We start from the raw sequence: 27,689 nt of genomic DNA, 5'->3' as shown, positions 1-27,689 counted from the left end.
ACATGGATATTCAGTGGTGCCATCTAAATGAATGGCATTATTGAATATAAAAATGATTTGAAACCATCTAAGTTATTTCATATGATATTTTTGCAGCCTATTTTCATACAGCTACTTCCCGACACAGCAATGGTTATCAGGCAGGTAAAATGGCTAACATGAAACAAGTTTCTAGCCACAGGTGCTACAGTTGAATAATGGCAGAAATTCTCTTTTCCCCAAAGTTATGAATGCTGTCTCTGTTGTATATCCCTAGAGCTGACAGGTGACTTGCTTACCTTTACATTCAATATCCAGCTGTACTATCTGTTTAGAAAACATATACATCTGCTTTGAAAATTACCCCAAGAAAATGATGTACATTAATATTTTTCAGAGTCAATTCATGCATATATGTTTGAATTTTCAAAAACATATACATATCGTAGTGTGAAAAAGTCTGGAACCATTTGTGAATTTTGCATTCTTTCAACTTTCTAACCTATTATTTATTTATCTTTTGTTGACCCAATAGATTTGTATGTGTACCAAATGATAACATTTTTGGCTATTAGAATCAAATTTTTATTCTAGCTTGGCCTTAAATTTCTGAGTTTGTTTAAGTTATCATGTTAATAATTTTTCTGCATAACGTATTTCGCTGCCAATAAAAGTACATATGAGCGTCATCTCTCTTTCAAATTAATGGCCTTGAAAAGGGCTATTTTGTGCATCAGTGATGGCTCAGTATTGAGCGGGCCACCCTCTTTTCTTGATTACCTGTCTGCACTGCATTGAGTGAACTAGTTTGATGAGGTAGGTGATCATGGGCGACAACACGGTTCCAGGCTAAAATGAGTGACTCAATCAACTCATGTTTTGATGTTGGATATCTCTTGGATATCTCCCAGGCCACCTTGTGTCACAAGTTCTCAATCGGATACAGATCCGGAGATTGGGCAGGCCAGTCGATTGACTTGATGTTGTTCTGATGCTTCCAGTAGTCACCTGTCTGGAGCAATGACAAGGTGCGTTGTCAGCTTGTTACAGGAACTGGCCTGGAAATAGCTGTTGAGCTGATGGCACCATGCACTTTTGCAGTATTGTGATGTACTTAGTCCCATTGACCATTCCATCGACAATGTGCAGGCATCAAACACCACTGACAGCCATGCAGTCCCAGAACATGACCTTCAAATGATGCTTCACAATGAGGTTGAGGTATTCAGACTTGAACTCCTTTCCAGGAAACCTATTCATGTAGGTTTGGGCCTGGTTATCAAACAGGGAGAAGGTCATTGCTGGAAAGCACTCTTTTCCCACATTTCACATGTCCAGCTTGAGTGCTTCTGTGTCCACTCGATCTGGTTGTGCTTTTGGGTGTCAATCATCAGTGGCTTCTTGCATGCATTGCAGATCCACAGACCAAACTGAAGGCACCAGCGATGAACTGTTGATGAGGTGACATTGACATGACACTTGCCTGACCACTCACGCAGTAGCTGAGGTGAGGTCAACTTGAAATTGGTCAATGAATTGCGTCAAAGTCTTGGAGTGATGTTGACGCATATGGATGGTTGGACCGAGGCTTGTCTTCCATGGAACCCATTGTTTTCTTATTCTGTACAACCTTTACTACTGCGCTGTGACTGCAATCTACTTTGCTAGCAATCTGGTGGCACGAAAATCCTTCCTCCCTTATCACTGACACACAAACACATTCCTTCAACATCAGGTTTCGAGTCTTGTTCATGGTTGATTAAGAAAGTGTATGAAACCTCAAAAACCTGCAATTTTTTTAGCTGCCCTGTTACCTAGAGATCTGGACTATGATTGGCTGATGAAAGCAGCCTCCTGATTGCTCAGAAATGTGTGCTGATTGGACAGTTCTGATCCAGTTTTGACGCATGGTCTTGATTCTAACAGCCAAATGTATGTGGTGCATAGACAAATCTATTGAGTCAACAAAGAAATTAAAATAAAAGGTCAGAAAATTGAAAGAATGCAAAATTCACAAGTGGACCCAGACTTTTGCATACCACTATAAATACAAACTGCTCAAAATCCACCCTGGGAACACCCCTGCTCGCTGTACACAAAAGAATGTGCATACAGCCTGTTTAGATGTTCACATAGGATGGACAATTTTGCAAAAGCCCATTTCTGCAACTAAAATGCTATTTTACCTACAGAAATGGTTTTGAAAATAACCTGCATTTTATATCATATGATCTCAATTTTGCTTGAATCTAATAGTGGGGTGGGAAGAGAGGGGAGTGCCTATAGAAGTGCTTTCAAATTCTTGATTATTTTTCTTTAAAAGCATAGAATAAAAAAATCAGAATGTGCAAGAATTATCTTACTAATTTTGTTAGACATATTTTCCTGATACTGTTGGCCTGAAAAGTTTCAGACAGATTGTAATATCATGATGATTGTGACTTTGCTTTTAACCGTTGGTTTGTCAAATTACTGTTTTCTCTCTTTTTGACTTCTGAAAATCTGAAGAGAAGGTAGGAGTAAGCTAGAGAGGGAGAAGTAAGGTAAATACAATATACTGTTTCCAAAAATAAACATCAGGAACAGTTCCCATCAAAGCTTCATTTTGAATAAACATTTCACCTTTGCAGGATGGGAAAAGGGGAGTTGATGTGAATTGAAGATACATTTGTATTACATGTTCATTTTGTACTTACAAAGCCATAAAGACAAGACGACGTATGCCTTGATTAAAAATAAACAAATCTAGCATAATGCATTCAACAGCATTAGGGGCTCTGTTGATCCCATTTATATCAACAGAAGTAGTCCATTTCTGCAATGTTGTCTGCAAGTTCTCTATAAACTAACCCCCCCCCCTCTTTTATCAAGCTGCGCTAGAGATTTTTTTTTAGCATGGGTTGGCAAAGTAAGTGCTCTGATGCTCATAGGAATTCTATGAGCATCGGAGCATTTACCGCGCTGGCTCACACTAAAAACCTCTAGCACAGCTTGATAAAAGGGGCTCTAAGACTATTCTGAGGTTAAGAAAATAAGATCATACTGCTCTATTCTGTAATATATCTCTGCAACCTACATGAAAATAAAAGTATTTTACATGTCATCTCAATATTTATATGTATGTACCCTTCTATTTTTTATGTACATTGCATCTCTTGTCTCTACCCTAATACTTTGGCACTGGTATTCAGCTGTATTTATCAAGCTGTTTTCTGGCTTCCGCTGTCTTCACTGATGTGTATGACTATTTGAAGTAGTTCAGACCTGCAACAAGGAAAAATTTTTCCAGGAAGAGTTCAGAATCCAGCACAGCAATGTGTGCAGCCCTTCCAATTAGTGTGTTGGCGGTATTAGGCAGTGCATGGAATACGCTGTGTCGGATTAAAGTGCAACCCTTCACCTCAGTCAATGGCTGGAGAAGATTATTTATCATCTCTTTGTAAACAGGACCTGCACAATAGTGAAAGGAAGTTACATTTAAGTCTTCATCTTGAAATCAGTCATTTAATATACAGTACTCCTATCTCTTAGCACCTTTTCATCATAACCTGTGAATTAGGGATTGGGTAAAAGTTTGCTATAGAGAAAGACAAACAGGCAGAATCTCCCATTATGTTATTTAAGGGTCTTCCCTCAAATTTGTATGAAAAAATTCCAATTCAATTTGAATGCATGTTACATCCAATCACAAAGGTTTAATGTAGATAATTCAATTTACCAGTAATTATAAAACAAAGCAATAAGTATAAAAGTACAATTTAAAACACATTCCATATATATATATATATATATTTATATATTTTTTTTTTTAATAAAAAGAGTCTACAAAATTCTTACCAATATTCAGATAATTTATCACCTTAAACTAATGCCCATAGATGGGGTAAAGGAAGGAAGGATTAGGCTCTCATCTCAATAATCTTCTTTCCTGTAGAACAGCATATGATTCCTTATGAATGGGTTATGAGCTTCAACTCAGATGGATTGTAGAAGACATCAATCATTTTTCTCAGCTCCACCTACTTGTCTCTCTGGGCAGTATCCTCTCTCCTCAGAATGTACCAATGCAAGTGAAAAACCCTAGGAGAGGAAATAATAATAAAGAAGGTTTTGGGGGAACTCCCCAAGAGCATTAGCTTTGCTCTGCAACAGGAATAGGTATAACAGCAAAAGCAACCAATAGAGATAAACACAGCAGTGTGGGGTTTTTTTCTGAACAATAAGAAGTGGAATCAACACACCACCTACCTGTGTGCACCAACACTTGTGTAACTCTACAACTGTGGCATGCAGCAAGCAGTGGGACTCAATCCCCTGTCACATAACCTATCGTATATTCTCTTTTGGCTGCCTCGAGTCAAGCCACTCGAACTACACTCGAGACAACTGTGAAATGCAGGTAGAATCCATTCTGAATGGGGCGTGGCATAAGAAATCATAGAAACATAGAAATATGATGGCAGTTAAAGGCCAAATGGTCCATCCAGTCTGCCCATCCATTATCTCCTCCTCTGCCTAAGAGATCCCATGTGCCTGTCTCACTTTTTCTTGAATTCAGACAGTCTTTGTCTCCACCACCTCTACTGGGAGCTTATTCCACGTATCTACCACCATCTCTGTAAAAAAGTATTTTCTTAGATTACTCCTGAGCAAATCACCTTTTAATTTCATCCTATGCCCTCTCAAATGAGAGTCTCACCTAATGCACCTCTCCTATCTTTCCTTCAAAGTATGCATATTGAGATTTTTAAAACTCTGTCCCCATACGCATTATGACAAAGACCACAGACCATTTTACGTAGTAGCCTTCCTCTGGACCAACTAAATCTTGTTTATATCTTTTTGAAGGTATGGTTCCCAGAATTGTACTGGCTATACCTCTCCCTTTACACCCTGGCATCCTTCTAGTTTTCATCGTCACCTTTTCAATCTGTTTGGCCACCTTAAGATCATCACATACTATCTCTCCCAAGTCCCGCTCCTCTTTCATTCACAAAGAGTTTTTCATCCCCTAAACTATACCATATCCTCAGGTTTTTGCAGCCCGAATACATGACCTTTACATTTCTTAGCATTAAATATTAGCTGCCAAATTTCAGACCATTCTTCAAGCTTCTCTAGGTCCTTCCTCATGTTAGTCACACCATCATGGGTGTGTACTCTGTTGCAGATTTTGTATCATCTGCATAGAGGCAAATCTTACTTGACAACCCTTCAGCAATATCGCTTACAAAAATGTTAAAAATGAACAGGCCCAAGAAAGGAACCTTGAGGTACACCATTGGTAACATCCCTTTCCTCAGAGAGATCTCCATTGACCACTATCCTCTGTCACCTTCCACTCAAACCAGTTCCTGACCGAATCATTCACTTTGGGGCCCATCCCGAGGGCACCCAGTTTATTAGACACCTGTGTGGAACACTGTCAAAGGCTTTGCTAAAATCTAAATACACCACATCTAGAGCACTTCCTCTATCCAATTCTCTAATCACCCAGTCAAAAAAATTGATCAGATTTGTCTTATAAGACCTGCCTCTAATGAATCCATGTTGCCTTGGGTTCTGTAATCCACTGGATTCCAGAAAGCACAGTTACTTACCGTAACAGGTGTTATCCAGGGACAGCAGGCAGATATTCTTGACTGATGGGTGACGGCACCGACGGAGCCCCGGTACGGACAATTTTAGAGTGATTGCACTCTAAGAACTTAGAAAGTTCTGGTAGGCCGCACCGCGCACGCGCGAGTGCCTTCCCGCCCGACAGAGGCGCGCGGTCCCCAGTTATGATAAGCCAGCTAAGAAGCCAACCCGGGGAGGAGGGAGGGACGCAAGAATATCTGCCTGCTGTCCCTGGATAACACCTGTTACGGTAAGTAACTGTGCTTTATCCCAGGACAAGCAGGCAGCTATTCTTGACTGATGGGTGACCTCCAAGCTAATAAAAGAGGGATGGAGGGAAGGTTGGCCATTAGGAAAACAAATTTTGCAAAACAGATTGGCCGAAGTGTCCATCCCGTCTGGAAAATGTGTCCAGACAATAATGAGATGTAAAAGTATGAACTGAGGACCAAGTGGCAGCTTTGCAGATTTCCTCAATGGGCGTGGATCGGAGGAAAGCTACAGATGCTGCCATAGCTCGGACTTTATGGGCTGTGACAGAACCTTCCAGTGTCAGTCCGGTCTGAGCATAACAGAATGAAATGCACGCTGCCAGCCAATTAGACAACGTACGTTTAGAAACAGGACGTCCCAATTTATTTGGATCAAAGGACAGAAAGAGTTGAGGGAATGATCTGTGAGGCTTAGTACGGTCTAAATAGTAAGCCAGAGCCCTCTTACAGTCCAAAGTATGTAAAGCCTGTTCACCAGAATGAGAGTGAGGTTTTGGAAAAAAGACAGGCAGAACAATGGATTGGTTGAGATGGAATTCAGAGACAACCTTCGGGAGAAACTTTGGATGAGTACGCAGAACCACCTTGTCATGATGAAAGACTGTAAAAGGTGGATCCGACACTAGTGCATGGAGCTCACTGACCCTCCTGGCAGAGGTAAGAGCAATAAGAAAAAGCACCTTCCAAGTGAGAAACTTGAAAGAAGCAGTAGCCAAGGGTTCAAATGGAGGCTTCATTAAAGCGGAAAGAACTACATTAAGATCCCAGATAACAGGAGGGGCTTTAAGAGGTGGTTTCACATTAAAAAGACCCCGCATGAACCTGGACACTAAGGGATGAGCTGAGAGGAGTTTTCCATGGATTGGCTCATGAAAAGCTGCTATAGCACTAAGATGGACTCTGATTGAAGTGGACTTGAGGCCAGAGTCTGACAAAGAAAGGAGATAATCCAACAATGTCTCCACTGCAAGGGAAGTGGGATCATAATGATGGAGAAAACACCATGAAGAAAACCGTGTCCACTTCTGATGGTAACATTGAAGAGTGGCCGGTTTCCTGGAGGCATCCAGAATTGAACGAACAGGCTGAGACAAGAGTGTATCATGAGAAGTCAGCCCGAGAGATACCAAGCTGTCAGGTGCAGAGACTGTAGGTTGGGGTGTAGGAGAGTTTCCTGATGCTGAGTAAGCAGAGAAGGATACAGAGGCAGAAGAAAAGGTTCCCTGGAACTGAGTTGAAGTAGAAGGGAGAACCAATGTTGCCTGGGCCACCTCGGAGCAATCAGAATCATGGTTGCTTGATCCCTCTTGAGCTTGAATAAGGTTCTCAACATGAGAGGCAGAGGAGGGAAAGCGTACAGGAACAGATTGGACCAATCGAGGAGAAAAGCATCCGCTGCCAGACGGTGAGGTGAGTAGAGTCTGGAGCAGAATAGGGGCAGCTGATGATTGTGCGGAGCTGCAAAGAGGTCTATCTGAGGGGTGCCCCATTGAGCGAAGATGGATTGTAGAGTTACCGGATCGATTGTCCATTCGTGAGGTTGGAGAACTCTGCTGAGCTTGTCCGCTAAGGAATTCTCCTCTCCCTGAATGTAAATAGCTTTCAGGAATAGATGGTGATTTATGGCCCAAGTCCAGATCTTTTGGGCTTCCTGGCATAAGAGGCGAGAGCCCGTCCCACCCTGTTTGTTGATGTAGTACATCGCAACTTGATTGTCTGTGCACAACAGGACAACTTGAGGAAAAAGAAGATGTTGGAAGGCCTTGAGGGCATAAAACATCGCTCTGAGTTCCAGGAAATTGATGTGACGCTTCTTTTCCTGGGCAGTCCAAAGACCTTGAGTTTGGAACTCGTTCAAATGAGCTCCCCATGCATAAGGGGAGGCATCGGTGGTGATGACTAGTTGATGAGGAGGTTGATGGAACAGAAGACCTCTGGACAGATTTGAGGATACCAACCACCATTGTAGAGACTGACGAAGAGATGATGTCACAGATATGTGACGTGAGCAAGGATCCGTCGCTTGGGACCACTGGGTAGTTAGTGTCCATTGAGGAGTGCGCAGGTGAAGACGTGCAAGAGGCGTGACATGAACTGTGGAGGCCATGTGACCCAAGAGAATCATCATTTGCTTTGCTGTGATGGAACGCTGTGCAAGCACCTGCTGACATAGAGAGTGAAGCGTTTGAAGACGATTGGACGGCAGAAACGCTCTCATGAGGATTGTGTCCAAGACCGCTCCTATGAATTGAAGTCTCTGAGTGGGGATGAGATGAGATTTGGGTAGATTGATCTCGAACCCCAGAAGTTGAAGAAACCTGATGGTTTGATTGGTGGCCAGGAGAACAGTCTGAGATGAATTGGCCTTTATCAACCAATCGTCCAGGTAAGGAAAGACCTGAAGGTGGTGAGATCGCAGGAAGGCAGCCACCACAATCAGACATTTGGTGAACACTCTCGGAGAGGAGGCAAGACCGAAGGGTAGTACCTTGTATTGGTAATGACAACGATTGATCATGAAGCGTAGGTATTGTCTGGAGGCCAGATTGACCGGTATATGAGTGTATGCTTCTTTGAGATCGAGAGAACATAGCCAGTCGCCTTGATTTAGAAGAGGATAAAGAGTGGCTAGAGAGAGCATTTTGAACTTTTCTTTGACCAAACATTTGTTGAGATCGCGGAGATCTAGAATTGGTCTGAGATCTCCTGTTTTTTTGGGGACTAAAAAGTAACGGGAGTAGAATCCCTGTCCCTTTTGATCTAGAGGAACCTCCTCTATGGCGTTCAAAAGGAGAAGGGATTGAACCTCCTGGAGAAGAAGGAAAGACTGAGTGTGCGAAGCAGACTCTTTTGGTTGACTTGGAGGAGGTAGAGTTTGAAAGTTGAGAGAGTAGCCGTGGTGGATGATGTTCAGAACCCACTGATCTGACGTGATAAGTTCCCAACGGCTTATGAAATAAGAAAGACGTCCTCCTATAGGCTGTGGAAGTTGAGTAGGAGGGAGAAGACTGGCTATGTTCTGGAGAACCAAGTCAAAAGGGTTGAGTAGACTTTTGTGCAGGAGTAGATTTTACCTGCTGTTGTTGCTGAGGTTGTCTAGCAGCTGGACGCTGTTGCCTCTGACGCCTAGGTTGTTGAGCAGTTTGAGGCAGAGGACGAGCCACAAATCTACGTTGGTAGGTTGATTGTGGACGAAAGGGCCTAGTTGGTGGAGGCTTCTTAGGTTTAAGAAGCGTGTCCCATCTGGTCTCATGAGCCGATAATTTCTGGGTGGTGGAGTCCATGGAATCTCCAAACAGCTCATCCCCTAAGCAAGGTGTATTGGCCAGCCTATCCTGGTGATTAACGTCCAGTTCTGAAACACGAAGCCAGGCTAGCCTTCGCATGGCCACTGAGATGGCCGTGGCTCTGGAGGTCAGCTCGAAAGTATCATAGATAGATCTTACCATGAATTTACGAAGCTGTAAAAGAGATGAACAAGTGTGGTGAAAAGCAGACTTTTTCCTATCAGGAAGATATTTCTCAAAAGCAGTGATATTTTGAATTAAGTGCTTAAGATAAAAAGAGAAATGGAATGCATAATTTCCTGATCGATTTGCTAACATAGCATTTTGGTATAGCCTTTTACCAAACTTGTCCATAGATTTGCCCTCTCTGCCAGGAGGGACTGAGGCATATACACTAGCCCCTTTGGACTTTTTCAAAGTGGACTCAACCAAAAGGGACTCATGAGCTAATTGGGGCTTGTCAAACCCAGGAATAGGAATGACTTTATACAAGGAATCCAACTTTCTAGGCGCTCCAGGAATAGTTAAAGGAGATTCCAGATTTTTATAAAACGTCTCTCTCAATATATCATGGAGAGGTAGTTTAAGGTATTCCTTTGGAGGCTGGTCAAAGTCCAAGGCATCAAGGAAAGCCTTGGATTTCTTTGACTCAGCCTCCAAAGGAATGGAGAGAGAATCACACATTTCCTTCAAAAATGAAGAAAAGGAAGATACTTCTGGTTTAGAGGAGGCTTCTAAAAGAGACGGGTCCTCATCACCAGAAGAGCATTCTCCCTCCGAAAGAAGAGGATCCTCCGAGTCACCCCATAAGTCAGGGTCTCGAACCTGAGAACTCCGGTCTCGAGACTCTGGAGTGGAAGGCTCTAAATGCCGGGACTTGTGAAGAGACTTCCCCGACCTGCCCGATTCGGTACCCGGAGATGCTACAGTACGCACCGGAGCCAAAGTTTGTACAGCTTGATGGTGAGCTCTCGGCTCCGGGGCCAGAATCGGCATGGAGACCGAGGAAACCGACTGTACCGGTACCGATAGAGTGGACGTCGATAAAATAGGACGGTCCACTATCGGTACCGGTGGCTCAGACCGGACTGGTACCGGCAAATTCGATGCCAGGGCTGGAGGTAGGAGGTGCTGTAGCTGTTCTTTAAGTTGTTCCTTCAGAACAGCAGCTATACGCTCCTCAAGGGAAGGCACCGGTACCGTCTTTTTCTTTAATGGTACCTGCGGTGCCGCTCTACGCTCCGAGGATGAGGACCCCGATGTCGAGGGGCTCACCTCTATTGGAGCGGAGCGCTTCCGTGGGCGCCTCGAGGTCGGCAGAATTGGACTCGCTGCCATCGAGACCGGAGGACGCTCCAACGGGGAAGGCTTCTTAGCCGGCTTACCTGGAGTCGACACCGCCGCGGTATCGCGTGGTGTCGATGATGTGGGTGCCGACTGCGCCGGTGCCGATGTCGGTGCCGGTGTAGAATCAGACATCTCGGCACCAAACAATAATTTTTGTTGAATCTCTCGATTTTTAAGAGTTCTCTTTTTTAAAGTTGCACAGCGGGTGCAGGTTGACACTCGATGGTCGGGACCAAGACACTGGAGACACCAATTATGAGGATCAGTTAGTGAAATTGGTCGTGCACACCGCTGGCACTTTTTGAAGCCGGGTTGGGGGGGCATGAATGTAAAAACGGCTTCAGCCAAATCGAAGGCCGAGGCCTCGATGGTGGCTAAAGGCCCCGCCGGGGCAAGGCCGAAAAACAGGCAAAAAAGAACAAAATTTTTTTTTTTTTTTTTTTAAGAAAGAAAATAAAGAAAAAAGGAAAGGAAATAATATTCCTCAAAAAGTTTACGCGAGCGGGAAGTTCACAAAAAATCCTCTCACAACAGCCGTTGAGAGAGACGCGTCTTCTTAGCTCCGCGGAAACTAAGAAACTAGGGACCGCGCGCCTCTGTCGGGCGGGAAGGCACTCGCGCGTGCGCGGTGCGGCCTACCAGAACTTTCTAAGTTCTTAGAGTGCAATCACTCTAAAATTGTCCGTACCGGGGCTCCGTCGGTGCCGTCACCCATCAGTCAAGAATAGCTGCCTGCTTGTCCTGGGATAAACTTCATTATTATCTATTGTAAAAGCATTTCCATCAATTTACTTACCACAGAAGTCAGACTTACCAGCCTATAGTTTCCTAATTCTTCCTTACTTTCACTTTTGCGAAGAGGAACCACATTCTCCCTTCTCCAGTCCTCCTGGAGAAGCATTGAAAAGGTCAGCCAGCGGAGCCATCAGAACTCCCCTAAGTTCCTTCAGTGCCCTTGGAAGTACACCATCTGACCCCTTTGCTTTGTCCAACTTTAGTTTAGTTAGCTCCTCACAAACACAATACTCTGAAAATAGATCAGGGTATACCACACCTCTATCATTATTTGCGTTTGTCTTCTGCGATCCTGCTCCCGGTGCATCAGTTGTGAACACATAACATAAATTTTTGTTAAGCAATTCAGCCTTATCAGTTTCTACATATTTCTCCCCTTCACTTGAGTCTCGCATTGCCACTTTTGCAATTCTTCCTATCACCGATATACCTAAAAAATGTCTAGTCCCCCATTTTACTGTGCCAGCTATTTTACTTCCATTTGTATCTTTGCTTTCCTGACCATTCGACCAGCTTCTCTTAATTTTTCCAGATATTTTAACCTGTCCTCCTCTTTCTGTGATCTTATGTAGTTTATGAAAGTTAACTTTTGAGAACCAAAATGGCCTTCTTTTCCACTTACTTTTACTTATTTCTCTTACAAAATGGTTTGTTGCCCTTACAATAGCTCCTGTCAGTTTTACCCACAGCTTTCCTGCTTCTTCCACATGTTCCCATCGAGACAAGAATTCTTTAATGTAATCCCCCATCTGAACAAAGTTAGTTTTTTAACATCTAGAACCTTTACTTTTGAATAAGCCCTCTCTACACCTGTCTTAATATTGAGCCCATCTGACATTGTAGATCCACATCCATTAACTACTCGATCCGCAGGCCATTTTAAATGTGAGAAATGCTCAACCTGCATGATAACACTGGAGCTTACAGATTTTTTCGTTCACCCAAGCACAGGTCAGATTTTTAAGTTGAAACATGTAACCTCATGAACTTCCACGTTTGTGGTCTATGTTTTCATATGCTCATGCCCCAAGATTTATGTGGGCCAAACCACTCGCCCCTTTAAAACACGGGTGACTGAACATAAAAGCTGCATACGGAACAATAGACTTCAAGCTCCTATGGTCACACACTGTTTGGAGTGTGATCATTCATTTGCAGATTTACAATGTTGTGTGATTGATCACATCAGTGAAAACTGCACAAATAGACAACAGCGGCTCCTGCAGGCAGAACAACTATGGATTCACAAATTGAACAGTGAAGAACCAGATGGGCTGACCTTAAGACTTGAACGCATTTTACTGACTATTTACATATTACCATCACAGGATTGAATCTTTTGACTTTTCGGCCGACAGGATCGCTTGCATAGTGTTGTAGCACAAGTAGGAGTTTAGCAGGAGTAGGAAGAATAGGAAAATTAAGATAGTTAAGTAAATCATGAAAAGTAAAAGTTATAAATTATAATTTTTCAAAAAACATAACAAAAGCTAGGTTAAAAAAAAAACCCCAAATAATTAAAGAATCATAAAATTAGAAAAATTAAAAACTAAAAATAATTTCAAAAAATACACATGAAAATAAACAATGGAACACTAATAGTGTGAATTTTAACTTTTACATTAGTAATGAATCTCCCAAAGTTTTTGCTTAAATGTGTGATTGTGTGGACTTTTCCATTAATAACTGTGTGCACGTGATCCTATTCAGCCGTTCTTCACAATCATTTTTTCATTTTCATTTTAATTGTCATGTTAAACTTTTCAACCGCAGCGCTAGTCTTTTCTTCTGTCTACTAGCAGCTTTATTTATGTATGTCAGCATTTTTTAGTAGCAGCACTTTTACTGCACGATTACTTCCAGGTCCGACGTCATCACCCGGGAGAGTTTCTTAACCCAGCACCGACATGGTGCAGCCATCTTTTGATCAGGAGAGGCGTTTCGGCGTCCCGTTAAAAGGTATGTCATAGTGGCTTCTGAATAATTTTTTGAAGTTATGCATAAGTCCAGTTTATTGATGTAATTTTCTATTCTGGCTCTAGTTTGATCGGATTGTTTTACACCCTGAGGCAGCAGACTCGTGAAATGCTGGCCACCATCGGTGTACCGATCAACTGAAGATAAGTTGAAAGTTTTTCTTCTATCAACCTGCATAGACAGCCCTGCTTAAGTTTTTTACACTTGGGAGTGCAATGGAGGTTTTTCGCCAGTGAGGTTATCACCCGACCACCTTGGACCACCATTGTGGTGGTGGGAGGGCTTCTGTCTGAGGCTTTTCCTCCATTTTTTTTGAAACACACCCCATTAAACCAAAGCAGCACTGTCTACATTACATATGACATTTTGTATCTTTCTTGTGAAAGTGTGTTTTGCAATATTAATATTAAACCACACCATGCGGTGATCATTGGATGCCAGATGATAACCCACTGTAACATTAGAAACACTTTCCCCGTTTGTAAGCACTAATTAAGGTAGTGTCCTATCATTGCCAACTGCTGGAACAGTTCTCGTAGAGAATCCAGGATCTCTCTACTTCTAGAATCCCCCTTTTAGGGATAACCCAGTCAACATCTGGCATATTAAAATTATATGCTGTTCTACAGGAAAGAAGATTATCGAAGTAAGAACCTAATCCTTCCTTCCCCTTCACATGTCACATGGCATATGGAATACGGATGCTCCTCAGATGGTTAGCCACTGCAAATTTGGCATGAAGCCAAGGTATCCCAGCCTGAGGAGACCATCCCACCTATTTTAAAGCAAAATGAGGTGTTTCAAGGCAGACAGAGGCTTCTGTTTTCCAATCAGGAAATCCAAATTGCTGCTGTGGCAGCAATTTTAGCACTAAAAATGGCACAGGGAGCTACACTGAAAAATAAAAAAATAACAATTTTAGGATTTTAGAGATGGAGGAACCTAACTAACTCCAGAAGTGAAGAAAATTTGATTTTAAAGAACCCCCTGACTTGGTTTGTCAGGCTCTAACTCTGTTACTCACTGTGCCATGCTGTGTGATAGGAGCTGCAAGTGTGACAGTTGCAAACAACTTACAGGGAGAACCTCTGCCTCAACAAGCTTCCTTGTGCCCTCTGACTGCCTCTTGGGTCCAACATACCAGAAGGAGAGCTGAACCCCCCACTGGAACTTATGCAAGCAAAACAGCAGGAGGAGAGCAGTTGGCCCCAATCCTCGACAAAAACAACCACAGAGCAACACAGCCTGCGCTCAAGCCCACTGTGGATGAACCTGGTGCAAGCTGTGCTCCCTGAGCCCTCGAACTATTAGTGCAGGCTGTCCAAGTAGGTGTACTGCCAAGCAGTCTGCCCCTTGGAAGCAAATTCTCGACCTCAGAGTCTGCGCTCTTCCACAGCCAGAGCTGTTCCACAAAGGGGATCCTTTGCAGCACTGAAAAGTCTTGCAAATGGTTAGTGAGAAAGACTGAATTTAAAATTAAAAGGAACACGAGCAGAAAAGACAACCTCCAACTGTCTCGCTTTTAGGAAGACAACTGAGAAACTGAAGGATAGACCAGGGGATGGGGAGGCAGAACAAAAGAATGCAAATGAAGCTCCCTACAAGAGTTCTTGTGAGAAGAGGTTGCGTACACAATCATTCAGGAATGGATTGTCTGTCACACTAGAACACCTTTTTGTGGTACACGCAAAAAAAGACATGTATGGATGATAAAAAGAAAAAGAAGGAAAAAAACACATACTCATAAACAGTTTGGTAAATTTAAATGTATAACCTGACGTGTTATTTAAAGAAAGAGAGTACATTACCTGTGTGTTTGTCTTTAAAAGCTGACTTGCACATTTCTATTCGTGCAGAATGGAAAGGTACGTATCGATCTTGCGGGGAAGCCACCAGCACAACATTTTTAAAAAACTGAAGACCTACAAAAGAAAGTTATAAAATGCATATTTTCCCCTCTCATTTTAATATATCAAAGTTGTTTAGCTATAACAGATGTACTCTATAGACAGAAAGATATATAGTAATGATAAAGATCAAAAGTATTGAAAAATCCTTTAAGCATATATGCCTCTTGTCTTAGTTAATATTATCTCTTAGGAAGGAGTTAGGTAGTAGTCTGAGTGGCTCATATAGCTTCTGATCTAGTTTAGACAGCTACTAACCAGTTGTCCAGGAATTTTTGAATCTTCTGCTTAAATAGATGTACTGCTACCACTGCTGAGTACTTGGTGAAAACCATGAGTATCTTTTTCTTTGGGGGGGAGGGGAATGAATGGGGCAATCATGGTATACACAATTTTTTTTTTTTCTGATATGCATAGTAGTTGGGTATCAGTGCTGGCATGTATGGGGGCACAAAATAATTTTTGCTTAAATATCTATGCTCCCACAATATATACCCTGGAAGTTTTTCAGGAATTAATGAAGATACTAGCTGAAAAAGACGACCCTATTAAAATTATGGCAGGTGCAGGGAAGAAGTGACCTAATAGTTAGTTTAGAGATGCTGCCTCAGCACCCTGAGGTTGTGAGCTCAATCCCAGCCTGCTCTCTGAGATCCTGGGCAAGTTGCTTACCCTACATTGCCCCCAGGTACAACAGTCAGATTGTGAGCCTGCCGAGAAAGATAAGGAAAAATACCCAAGAGTACCTGATTACTATTCAATGTTTTGTAAACTGCTTTGGGTGAATCTCTTCATGGAAACAGTGGTTAATAAATCCCAATAAATAAATAATCAGCCACTTGATTCTCATTTGGAAAGACAATCTACTTGTAAACTGGCTAAAACCAAAGCCTGATTAGAAATTCACTAGCTAATATTCAGAGAGATTTAAGAGGGCAGAAAAGGCTCTAGACTGCTTGAATTGCAGTGAGCCACCCAGTCACCAATATTCAGTGGCACTAAACTAGAAAATGAATCTAGATATTGTCTCCGATTGCCCATGTTAAAAAATGGGCTGGTTAGGAGAAGTACAAGGGCTGACAATGTTATCGGTGATGGATCCAAGATGGTGGAATGCCCTCCCGAAGGAACTAAAACTAGAAAAAGATACCGGAAAGTTCAAGAAAGGGATAAAGACCATCCTCTTTGTAGACTACTTAGCCAATAAAACAACATAGAGGAGACAGTTAGCTAGCCCCCTTCCCCCAATCAGGAATGCAATAGGAAGAACATAATAGGATATAAATAGACCAAGGGCTGAGGCCCAGAAAACTAGACTGAGGAAGATAATACTTCAAAGATAAAACACAATATACACTTCCCCCTCCCTATTTGTGGTTCTGACGTTCACGGTTTTGCTTATTCGGAATTTTTTTTCCCAGGCCCCCCCCTCCCGGGAGAATTGCAGATTTTGGTATCATCCGCAAAGAGGCAAATCTTACCTGACAACCCTTTAGCAATATCGTTTATAAAAATGTTAAAAAGAACAGGCCCTAGAATAGAACCTTGAGGCACACCACTGGTAACATCCCTTTCCTCAGAGCGATCTCCACTGATCATTACTCTCTGTCGCCTTCCATTCAACCAGTTCTTGACCCAGCCCGTCACTTTGGGACCCAGCCCGAGAGCAATCAGTTTATTTGGAACACTGACAAAAGGCTTGGCTAAAATCTAAATACACCAGATCTAGCGCATATCCTCTATCCAATTCTCTGGTCACCCAGTCAAAGAAATTGATCGGATTTGTCTGACAAGACCTACCTCTAGTGAATCCAAGTTGTCTCCAGTCCTGTAATCCACCATTCTCTGTTTTAAAAGTGTTTCCATTAATTTGCTAACCACAGAAGTCAGCCTTACTGGTCTGTAATTCCCTACTTCTTCCTTACTTTCACTTTTGTGGAGAGGAACTACATCTGCCCTTCTCCAGTGCTCCGATACCACTCATGACTCTAGAGAGTCATTGATAAGGTCAGTCAGTGGAACTACCAGAACTTCTCTAAGTTCCTTCAGCACCCTCGGATGTATACCCTCTGGTTCCATCACTTTGTATACCTTTATTTTAGCTAGCTCCTCATGAACACAACCCTCTGAAAATTGATCAGGGTCTATTACTCCTCCATTCCTATTCATGTTTGTCTTCTGCGGTCCTGCTCCCGGCACTTCAGCCATGAACACAGAACAGAAATATTTGTTAAGCAATTTGGCCTTTTCTTTATCAGTTTCTACATATTCCTCCCCTTCACCTTTGAGTCTCACAATGCCACTTTTGTACTTCTTCCTATCACTAATATATCTAAAAAATGTCTTGTCTCTCCAATTTACCATGTCAGCTATTTTTTTCTTCCATTTGCATCTTTGCTTTCCTGACTACATGACCAGCCTCTCTTAACTTTTCCAGATATTTTTGCTTTTCTTCCTCTTTCTGTGATCTTTTGTAGTTTATGAAAGCTAACCTCTTATTCCTTACCTTCTCAGCTACTACTTTTGAGAACTAAAGTGGGCTTCTTTTCTTCTTTTACTTACTTGCCTCACAAAAAGGTTTGTTGCCTTTACAATCGCTCCTTTCAGTTTTGCCCACCACATTTTCACTCATTCCAGACGTTCTGATCCAGACAATGATTCCTTGACGTAAACCCCCATCCGAACAAGATATTAAATAAAGTCTAGAACCTTTGCTTTTGAGTGAGCCCTCTCTATACCCATCTTAAAATTAAACCATACCATGCAGTATCACTGGATACCAGATGATCATCCACTGTAATATCAGAAACACTTTCCCCGTTTGTAAGCACTAAGTCCAGTATGACCTCATCCTGTGTGGGTTTCATTACCAACTGCTGGAACAGTTCTCCTTGTAGAAAATCCAGAATCTCCCTACTTCTAGAAGACCCGACAATAGGGATACCCCAAATCAACATCCAGCATGCTAAAATCACCTATTAGCAAGATTTCCCTTTTTTTAGATATATTCTGAATGTCTTATATTAAATCTCTATCTACTTCTTCCGTCTGTAAACCAATGTAAATATATTCACCATTCCCTTTTACCAAATTGATCCACAGTGCCTCTTTCATGCCCTGCAGATCCTGAAATTCTGTGGCTTTAATATGTTCTTTAACATATAACGCTCCTCTTCCTCCTTTTCTTCCTACCCTATCTTTCTTGAACAGATTATAGCCCGGTATAACTACATTCCAGTCATAGTTCTCTGTGAACCATGTTTCTGTCATCGCCACTATATCTAACCCCTCTATTTCCATCACTGCTTCTAGATCCAGAATCTTGTTTCCCATACTTAGAGCATTAGTATATGCTGCTTTCATAAGAACATAAGAATTGACACTGCTGGGTCAGACTAGTGGTTCCTTGTGCCCAGCAGTCTGCTCACGCGGCGGCCCTCTGGACAAAGACCAGCGCCCTAACTGAGACTAGCCCTACCTGCATATGTTCCGGTTCAGCAGAAACTTGTCAAACTTTGTCTTCAATCCCTGGAGGGTGTGTTCCCCTATGACAGACTCTGGAAGAGCATTCCAGTTTTCTACCACTCTCTGGGTGAAGAACAACTTCCTTACGTTCGTTTCAATTTTAGAGAGTGCCCTCTCGTTCTCCCTACCTTGGAGAGGGTGAACAACCTGTCCTTATCTACTAAGTCTATTCCCTTCAGTATCTTGAATGTTTCGATCATGTCCCCTCTCAATCTCCTCTGTTTGAGGGAGAAGAGGCCCAGTTTCTCTAATCTTCCCTGTACAGCACCTGCTCCAGCTCCTGAACCATCTTAGTCGCTCTTCTCTGGACCCTTTCGAGTAGTACCATGTCCTTCTTCATGTACGGCGACCAGTGCTGAACGCAGTACTCCAGGTGAGGGCGCACCATGGCCTGGTACAGTGGCATGATAACCTTCTCTGATCTGTTCGTGATCCCCTTCTTTATCATTCCTAGCATTCTGTTTGTCCTTTTCGCCACAGCTGCACATTGAACGGACGGCTTCATCAACTTGTCAATTAGAACTCCCAAGTCTCTTTCCTGGGAGTCTCTCCAAGTACTGCCCCGGACATCCCGTATTTATGCATGAGATTTTTGTTACCGACATGCATTACTTTACACTTATCCACGTTGAACCTCATCTGCCATGTTGATGCCCATTCTTCGAGCCTTTTGCCATCTGTGTAGAGGTATTCAGTGATTTGCTTACCTGTGGGCTTATACTCACCCGTGAACTTTGATCACCCTGCCCCATCACTTCTCGTTTAAAGCTCTCTTCAGTAGATTAGCCAGCCTGCTAGCAAAGACACTTTCCCTTCTTTGATAGATGCACACCATCCCTGCTCAGCAGCCTTTGGAAAATCATTCCATAGTTCAGGAAGCCAAAACGCTCTGGATGACACCATCCATGTATTCATTTTCAGGATGCGAGCTTCTCTGCCCTGGCCTTTACCCTCGACAGGGAGGATGGGTGAGAATACCACCTGCACACCTGACTGCTTCACCTTCACTTTTGACACGTTCGCAGGGGTACCTGGCAGTATCGTTAGTGCCAATGCGGATGAGCAGCATCAGATAGTAGTCATCAGGTCTTCTTTTCTTTCTATGGAAACAAAAAGAATGCTGTCAGACTTTACATCTCTTAAATAAACTCAAATATTGTTTTATTAAAGCATTCAGTGTTTTGTGTCCAATTTAACAAGCCATCAGGATGGAAAGTCTTCTCTTTTGCATAAGAGAGGAATTTTCATCCTGTAGAACTTCTCCTGAACCTGTATCCAGGTACATAGCAACCACCCTGGATACCAAGATCGGAGCCGAATACAGGTCCATCTAGTCCTGAGCGCACAGATGTTGGAAAGCCTTCTACGTTTTAGAGTAAGCAGAAACTGTGGATGACTTCTTAGACTTGAAAAGAGTGCCAATAACCATTTCAGAATAACCTTTGTGTTCTAAGGCTGCGCGCTCAAGAGCCATGCTTGAAAGAGCAAAGTGACTCAGGTCCTCCATGCATACTGGACCCTGCGTAAGCAGGTTTGGATGGGTGCTCAGCCAAAGGCTGCAAACCTTGAGAAGATGCATCAGATCTGCATACCACGGTCTGCGAGGCCAATCTGGAGCCACTAGAATGACTTGGCCCAGATGGACTGCGATTCACCGAATGACTTGGCCTATCATGGGCCAGGGAGGAAAGACATTCAGGAGAATCTCCTTAGGCCACGGCTGCACTAGAGCGTCGAGACCCTCGCTTCAGGGCTTGGATTATCGACTGAAGAAATGATCCACTTTCTTGTTCTTCGCTGTGACCATAATGTTGAAGTGGGGCCAGCCCCAGTGCTGTACTATGGCTCAGAACACCACTGTGGACAGGGCCCACTCGCCTGGATCCAGAGTCTATCTGTTGAGGAAGTCAACTTGAACATTGTTGACTCCCACCACATGTGCTGCTGATAGCACCTGGAGGTGATATTCCGCTCATAGAAACAGAAGGTGGGCTTCCTGAGCCAGGGGGCTGCTCTTGGTCCTTCCCTGGCGATTGACATGGGCTACTGCCATTGCATTGTTGGAGAAGACCTGACCGCTTAGCCCTCCAGAGTCTTCTGCAATTGCATCAGAGCCAGCTGAATGGCTCTCAGCTCCAATCTGTTGATTGACCATTTCCTCTGTCCAACACTCCTGGATGGGACAACGATTGTAGTGGGCTCCCCAGTGGCTAGCACTTGTCATCCAAGATCCAGGAGGCAATCCACAGCGGAATACCCCTGCAGAGCAACTGCGGAAGAAGCCACCAATTCATGCTGGCTCAAGCCTCCAAGGAAGACAGGACTAGTGAGAGAGCAGGGCATGCTGGAGAGGATGCAAGTGCACCCTCACCCATGGCACTACATCTATAGTGGCTGTATGGACCCCAGGATCTGAAGATAGGCCCAGGCCCAGGCCCAGGCCAAAAGGAGCCAGCAGCTCCAGAAGGGAAAAAATCTGGGCTCACAGTTTCAGTTTGTGTGCCTTGGGGAGATAGCTCACAGCCATGTCAAAAAGAACTCCCAGATATTCCAGCGACTACGTGGGCTTCAAATTGCTCTTTCTGTAGTTCATGATCCAGCCCAGGTCCTCCAGCACCTGGATCACCTGATCCACCGTGCGCCGACCCTCAGCAAATGAGGGAGCACTGATTAGCCAGTCGTCTAAGTAAGGGTAATCATGCAGACCCATTTTTTGCAGGTAAGCTGCTATGACTACCATCAGTGAGCCATTGCCAGCCCAAAGGGCAGAGCCGAGAACTGGTAATGCTATTCCAGGACATGAAACTGCAAGAATTTGCAGTGGCCTAGAAAAATCAGTATGTGCAAAAAGGCTTCCATGAGATCCAGGGAGGCAAGGAACTCTCCCGGGGACATCACTGCAATGACCGACTGCACTGTCTCCTATGGTCTGGCTTATTTCTCCTCTCCTTCACATAGCCTGGAATCTCTCTCCTCTCCCATGGTCTGGCATCTCTCTCTCCTTCCCTCCCTGTGGTCTAAAATCTGCTTTTAGCCTTTCCTTTCCGGGATCTGGCATATCTCTCCTCTTCTTCTTGCAGTCTGGAATCTCTCTCTCCTCCTTCCCTTCCATTCCGTAGTCTGGCATCTCTCTCTCCTTCCCTTTCTAGTGGTCTGACATCTCTCTCTTCCTCCTTCAATCACCCTTCTCCAGAATCTGACATCTCTTCCTTCTTTGAGTCATCTCTCCTTTCTCCTAGTGTAACTTTTCTCTCTCCATTCTTCCCACCACTATGTCCAACAATTCCCCCTCTTTCTTCCTTTCCCCATGTATACCATCTCTTTCCCTCCCACTCCACACACCTATGTCCTACAATTCTCTTTTTCTCTTCCCTCACCCACTTTTAGCATCTCTCTTTCTCTCCCTTCCTAACCTCCAGCCCATGCAGCATCTGGCCTTCCCAACCCCCTTCCAGCTTATGGAGCATCTATCCTCCCCTGCCTTCCCAAGCTCCAGCCAGTGCAGCGTGTGTCCTTCCCAGCCTTCCCAAACACCTTCCAGTCTGTGAAATATTTATCCTTCTTGCTTTCCCAACTCCCTCCCCCTGCAGCCCGTGAAGCTTCCCTCATTCTCAATCCCAGCCACCACCCTCCCCGCAAGCTGGAACTTGTGGTATGACCTCTCTCCAGTTCCCAACTCCCATACCTACCACCTCCCTGCTGCTGTAATTTAAAATCTTCAGGCAGCTGGTGGCACAACGAAGCCACACCTCCTACTGCCGGCCTGCTCCAGAAGTGTTTTTTTCTGCAGCACTTCCTCTTCCTGTATATGCAGAATGCTGCAGAAAGAACACTTCTGGGACAGGCAGAAGGCGGGAGGCTGGCTTCGTTGTGCTGCTGGCTGCCTGAAAATTTTAAATAACAGCAGCAGGAGGAGATAGCGTGCTAGACGCTAACGCCAGCATTGAGCTGGCATTAGTTCTAGCCGCATAGCGCAGGTTTAGTGCGCGCTAAAATTCTGCGTGCGCTAAAAACGCTATTGCAGCTTTGTAAAAGGAGCCCCAGGTTCTTAATTCGATAATCTTATTCCTAGTAGAAAGATATATGAAACTTGAACCAGTGGGTTATTCACCTCTACTCGCGAGCTGTGTAGAAGGCATCATTCACATTTTTTTCAGCTCCTCCTCCTGTATCGTTGGGCTATGCTGCAGCTCTTCAGTTCATACCAAAGCACTAAGAGAAGAGAAGAAATAAAAAAGGAGGAGCACAGAGAACTCCCCAACAAAGCCAGATCTGCTCTTTTCAAGCTGGTAAACAGTCTAACGGACACTACCCAAATCTTACTACAGGAAAATGAATGTATACCCTCAGCAGAAACCCTGGCCACTTTTTTCAACAACAAAATCTTAGAAGTAAGAGCGACCATACCCTCACCCACACCCAACTTCACATTACAAATCAGACCCCTCGAAAAAGAACCCAGAGTAGACATGATCTGGAACCACTTCGAACCTCCTGATTGGCACCAATTTCTCACCCTGTTCAATAAATATACTAAATCAAATTGCTTCCTAGACGTATGTCCCTCCAATACCCTGAAAACAACCACACCAGATTTCAAGAAGGACCTATTCAATTGGATAACAACCACTCTCACGGAAGGAACATTTCACGAGGAAATGGGACATATACTAATCACACCCATCCCAAAAGATCAAAAAATCTCTCTAGCTTTGAAAACCAACTACAGAACCATAGCGAGCATCCCCGTATTTACCAAGATTCTTGAAGGATTAGTCAACGTGGAACTAGGAAACTATCTAGACAAATTCAGCATACTAAACGAACACCAATCAGGATTCAGGAAAGGCTTTAGCACCGAGACAGTCCTAGCCTCGATCCTAAATCACTTATACGGCCTATTCAGCAAAGGAACAAGTGCTCTAATTCTACAACTAGACTTCAGCAATGCTTTTGATCTAGTTGACCACAAAATAATGATACATTGCCTAGATGCAATAGGAATCATGGTAAAAGCAAGGAACTGGATACAGGGCTTCCTAACAAAGAGATCATATCAAGTGGTTAGTGGTGAGACATATTCAAACTCCTGGAGAAACCCCTCGGGAGTGCCACAGGGTTCACCACTCTCACCCACATTGTTCAACATTTATATATCATCCCTAGGGCACTTACTGCAACAACTAAACTTGAACTACTACATATATGCAGATGACATTTCCATTTTAATCCCAGTGAACAGCATTACAAACGAAACATCAAAATACATTTCTCATATTATGACCGAAATAGAACATTGGACAATCAACTTCAAACTGAAACTTAACACAGAAAAAACAAAAATCTTCTTTGCAAGCCCAACGGATAAAATTACCAACACAACACTACACATAAAAGACCACGATTACCCGATTACTAATACAATAAAAATACTGGGAGTCACATTGGACACACACCTGACAATGGTTGAACACACGAACAAAATGGTAAAAAAATGTTTCCTGATATTATGGAAATTAAAGACCATCAAAAAATACTTTGACCCATTATCGTTCAGATTACTAGTGCAATCACTAGTGCTTTCTACTCTGGACTATTGCAACATCGTTTATATGGGTATACCCAAAAAAACAGTGAGGAAACTTGGAATTATTCAGAACATTTGATATTTGGATTAAAAAAGAGCGACCATGTCACCCCCTACTACAAACTACTGCACTGGCTGTCAGTCGAGGCACGAATAATTTTCAAGTTCTCCTGCATATGTTTCAAACTAGTTTGGGGACTAACTCCTACGTACTCGCAATCTCACTTCTTATTTTACAGCCCTATAAGACAAACCAGAAACTGCTATCTTTTTGCATATCCAAGCATTACTAATTGTAAATACAAAACCTTTCTGAATAGAACTTTCACGTAACAAGCAAACAAACAACAACATTGGCTAGACAACTACATTAATAAAGCTAGACTGACCTACAACGCTTTTAGAAAACTCATAAAAACTGCCTTATTCGATAGATATATCACCTAAACAGAATCTTCACCGAACACTTTTTTCTTTTCTCATCTTCCCAATATGCCCCCTCTGAAATCCTAATCAAACTGTATCTCGTAATTTCGGGACCTTTCACCTAATATGTCCCCTCTGAAAATTCTTAACAAACTGTATATTGTATTTTTGGAATTTTCACTGTATATTATAATTTTCGCTGTATTTTTTGTAATTCGCAACCGCTCTCAAACAGGTCCTCTCGGAAATTTCTTAGCAAACTGTATCATGAATAGTTCATCAACTATGCCAGCGATGAGAATTATTAGCTAGAAAAAGGCATATACAAATAATTGCGTCTGGAGTAATTTTCTAAACAAGCCCATTCCACAACAATTTCATATTTGGCCCACAATGGAGTTCCATATTTTAACTCCTGCACAACAAAAAGTAATTTTACCAGTCTCCACAAGCCTCGGGCTAACATTCGTCTTCAGTAAATCTAAATTCTCAGAATGTAATGATCTATTTGGTGTGTAACTAAACATATTATTTTTTAACAATTCTGGTATGATTCCATACAAGAATTGGTGGCAAATCATTTCTGCTTTATATTGTATTCTGAATGCAATTGTTGGAAATAGGGCAAAATGTGATCAAATTTCGACAATCCCATTATGAATCTTGCTGCTGCGTTTTGTATAACCTGCAATGTCCTGCACAATAAATATCAATTTACCAATGTAGACTCATTCATACTTAATATATCCTCACATCTTATTAGTTAATTCAAATACAAATAAAACTTTTTAGTATTTACTGTGTCATTCTATTGTTTTATCATTTAGCAGCATCAACATGAGGCACAAAGCCTTCATATCAACCTCCCATTCTGAGACTAAAAGACAGATACTACCACACTTCCTTTCATTGGCAACCACCTGTGTCTAAAAAGTCACAAGGCTAAATTCCATTCCACTTCCTTGTTAAGCCCTCTAGGATCTACTGTTTTCCATTGGTGGATAAGCTGTTGTTCCTTATGGAGTAATACGTCAGTCACATTTCCTCCCCTCCTCAAATTTACCTGAATCAGCACAATAAATCGGACCTCCCCTATTAGATGACCTGCCTCAACCCAATGACTAACCAATGGCATATCAATTTCCCCAATCTTATATTACTCAAATGCTTTGCAATCCTCTGTTTAACCTTCCATTGGTCTGCCCCACATACCACTTTCTACAAAGGCATATGATGTCATATACTATTTGCTTTGTGTTACAATCCATATGGACTCGTACTGTCACATGATCACATTCCAGAACATATTCATAATACACGCAAGTGTTACATTTAAAATGACCATTAGGGGCACTACTTCCCACACTGCAACCCAATCTAACTGATAGTAATTCTGACAAATTCAAACCGGGGAAACCCCTGCAGTGGGGGGTGTAGACTCAAGATCGACCAGTGACGTCGGATAGCCCTGCAGATATGCTGTGCCTGCCATGAGTGAGGCAACACACGTTATGCTCTCACTGTATTGGCGATTTGAACGCATCAAAAGCCACTCCCTCTGTGTTTATTTGGCCCTTTTATAAGCCTTTTGGATTACCCAATGGGGATACCCTCGTTGCTGAAACTTTTATGGACCTTCAGTATAAAATAGATGCTAGGTATTTTTGAATGTTCCACTGCCAGGTACTTATATTCTTTTGATGAAATGACCCCATTTTCTTTGGCCATATTTAGACAAGCCAAAACTCTGTTACCATATTCTATTGTGGGGTCACATTCTAACAACTCTTGATAATATTCAGTGTCAGAAAGCTGACTGTTAGCCTCTCTTTCATAAGTCACTCTATCAAGTATTACCACCGCACCCCACCTTGTCACAGTTATAGATGTATCTGTTTGCAATCCCCTCAGGGCCATCCGCTGAAGTTTTATCAAGTTACAGTAATCACCTTGTTCCGTAGCCTCAATCAGGTCCAGTTCCTGCAAATTTTCTGCTGAAATGTTTCCACCACAGGATCCATACTACCCGGGGGTAACCTATTAGATTTATTGCGATATTTATTTAAAAATGTCACGCTATGCCTAAGAAGGTTCAAGGCAACTTACAGTGAAATTTAAGGACATACAATTTAGAATATAATTAAAGAACCCAATAACAATAGAAACATCAAACAAGTGGACCCAAGAAGCCACCTACCTGAGTACAACCGGCACTTACACTTATGTAGTTCTCACATTTGATGCTTTTCAATAGCGAGAAATGTCCTCACTCTTGAAACCTGTCTGACATGAAAGACAAATGTCTGGAAATACCTACATGTCTGAGACAGCAGGCAGGCTAATTGAAATCTGACAGGGCAGGCCTTCATATGCCTTTCTACTAGAAAGAACACTTGTGAGGTAAGAAACTAATCTTCCCTTCTAGTGCAAAAGACATACGAGTTTTGAACCACTGGGATGTACCAAAGCAGTCCCCTGAGTCTATGAAAGGGCAGAGGAGCCTGCTGCTAGCACTGAGAACCCAAAACTGACATCCAGTTATGTTGCTAAATCCACCCTGTAAAATTTTGTGAAAATATGAAAGGTGGACCACATAGCCACCCTACAAATCTCCTTGGGTGAAACTGTCTGGGACTCTGTTCTTGAAGAAGCCACATAGAGTGTGCTGTCAAAAAAATCAGTGGTTGCTAATCATACCCGATATATTCTGAAGAACTAGTCATGCAAATCCATCTTGAAATGGGGGCCTTAGAAACTGGCTTCCCCAGGTGGATAGGACTCATTAGTACACAGAGAATGTGCTGAGGGCTGACAAAACCTTTGAAAACCATGAAAAGTACTGTGACCTCTTTCTTCAGTGGATAGTATCTACTGTCTGGCAAAGATTTAGGATGATGAACCACTAAGATTTAATGTAAGGTCGTGCATTTGGTCTGAAAAACCCAAGGGAATGATACAGTTTAAGGAG

General features: G+C 42.8%; 1 protein-coding gene across 10 annotated transcripts in view; it reads right to left on the bottom strand.

Annotated features, from left to right (window-relative positions):
• Positions 1-582: 582 nt before the first annotated feature.
• FAM135B (family with sequence similarity 135 member B) overlaps positions 583-27,689 on the bottom strand; it is a 412,048-nt gene continuing 384,941 nt past the window's right edge. For 9 of the 10 annotated variants that reach the window (XM_033934533.1, XM_033934537.1, XM_033934535.1 and 6 more), the window contains 2 exons: positions 15,085-15,198; positions 583-3,429 (listed from right to left, as the gene is read on the bottom strand). In XM_033934533.1, coding sequence (XP_033790424.1) covers positions 3,224-3,429; positions 15,085-15,198 — 320 coding nt within the window. In that variant the 3' untranslated portion in view covers positions 583-3,223. Of the gene's footprint in view, positions 3,430-15,084; positions 15,199-26,670; positions 26,759-27,689 lie in introns of those variants that run through there. The other variant, XM_033934541.1, reaches the window with a different exon arrangement.

The sequence above is a fragment of the Geotrypetes seraphini genome, chromosome 2 (assembly GCF_902459505.1).
Source record: "Geotrypetes seraphini chromosome 2, aGeoSer1.1, whole genome shotgun sequence".
NCBI classification, from domain to species: Eukaryota; Metazoa; Chordata; class Amphibia; order Gymnophiona; family Dermophiidae; genus Geotrypetes; species Geotrypetes seraphini.
This window is presented reverse-complemented; position numbering and strand designations above follow the sequence as displayed.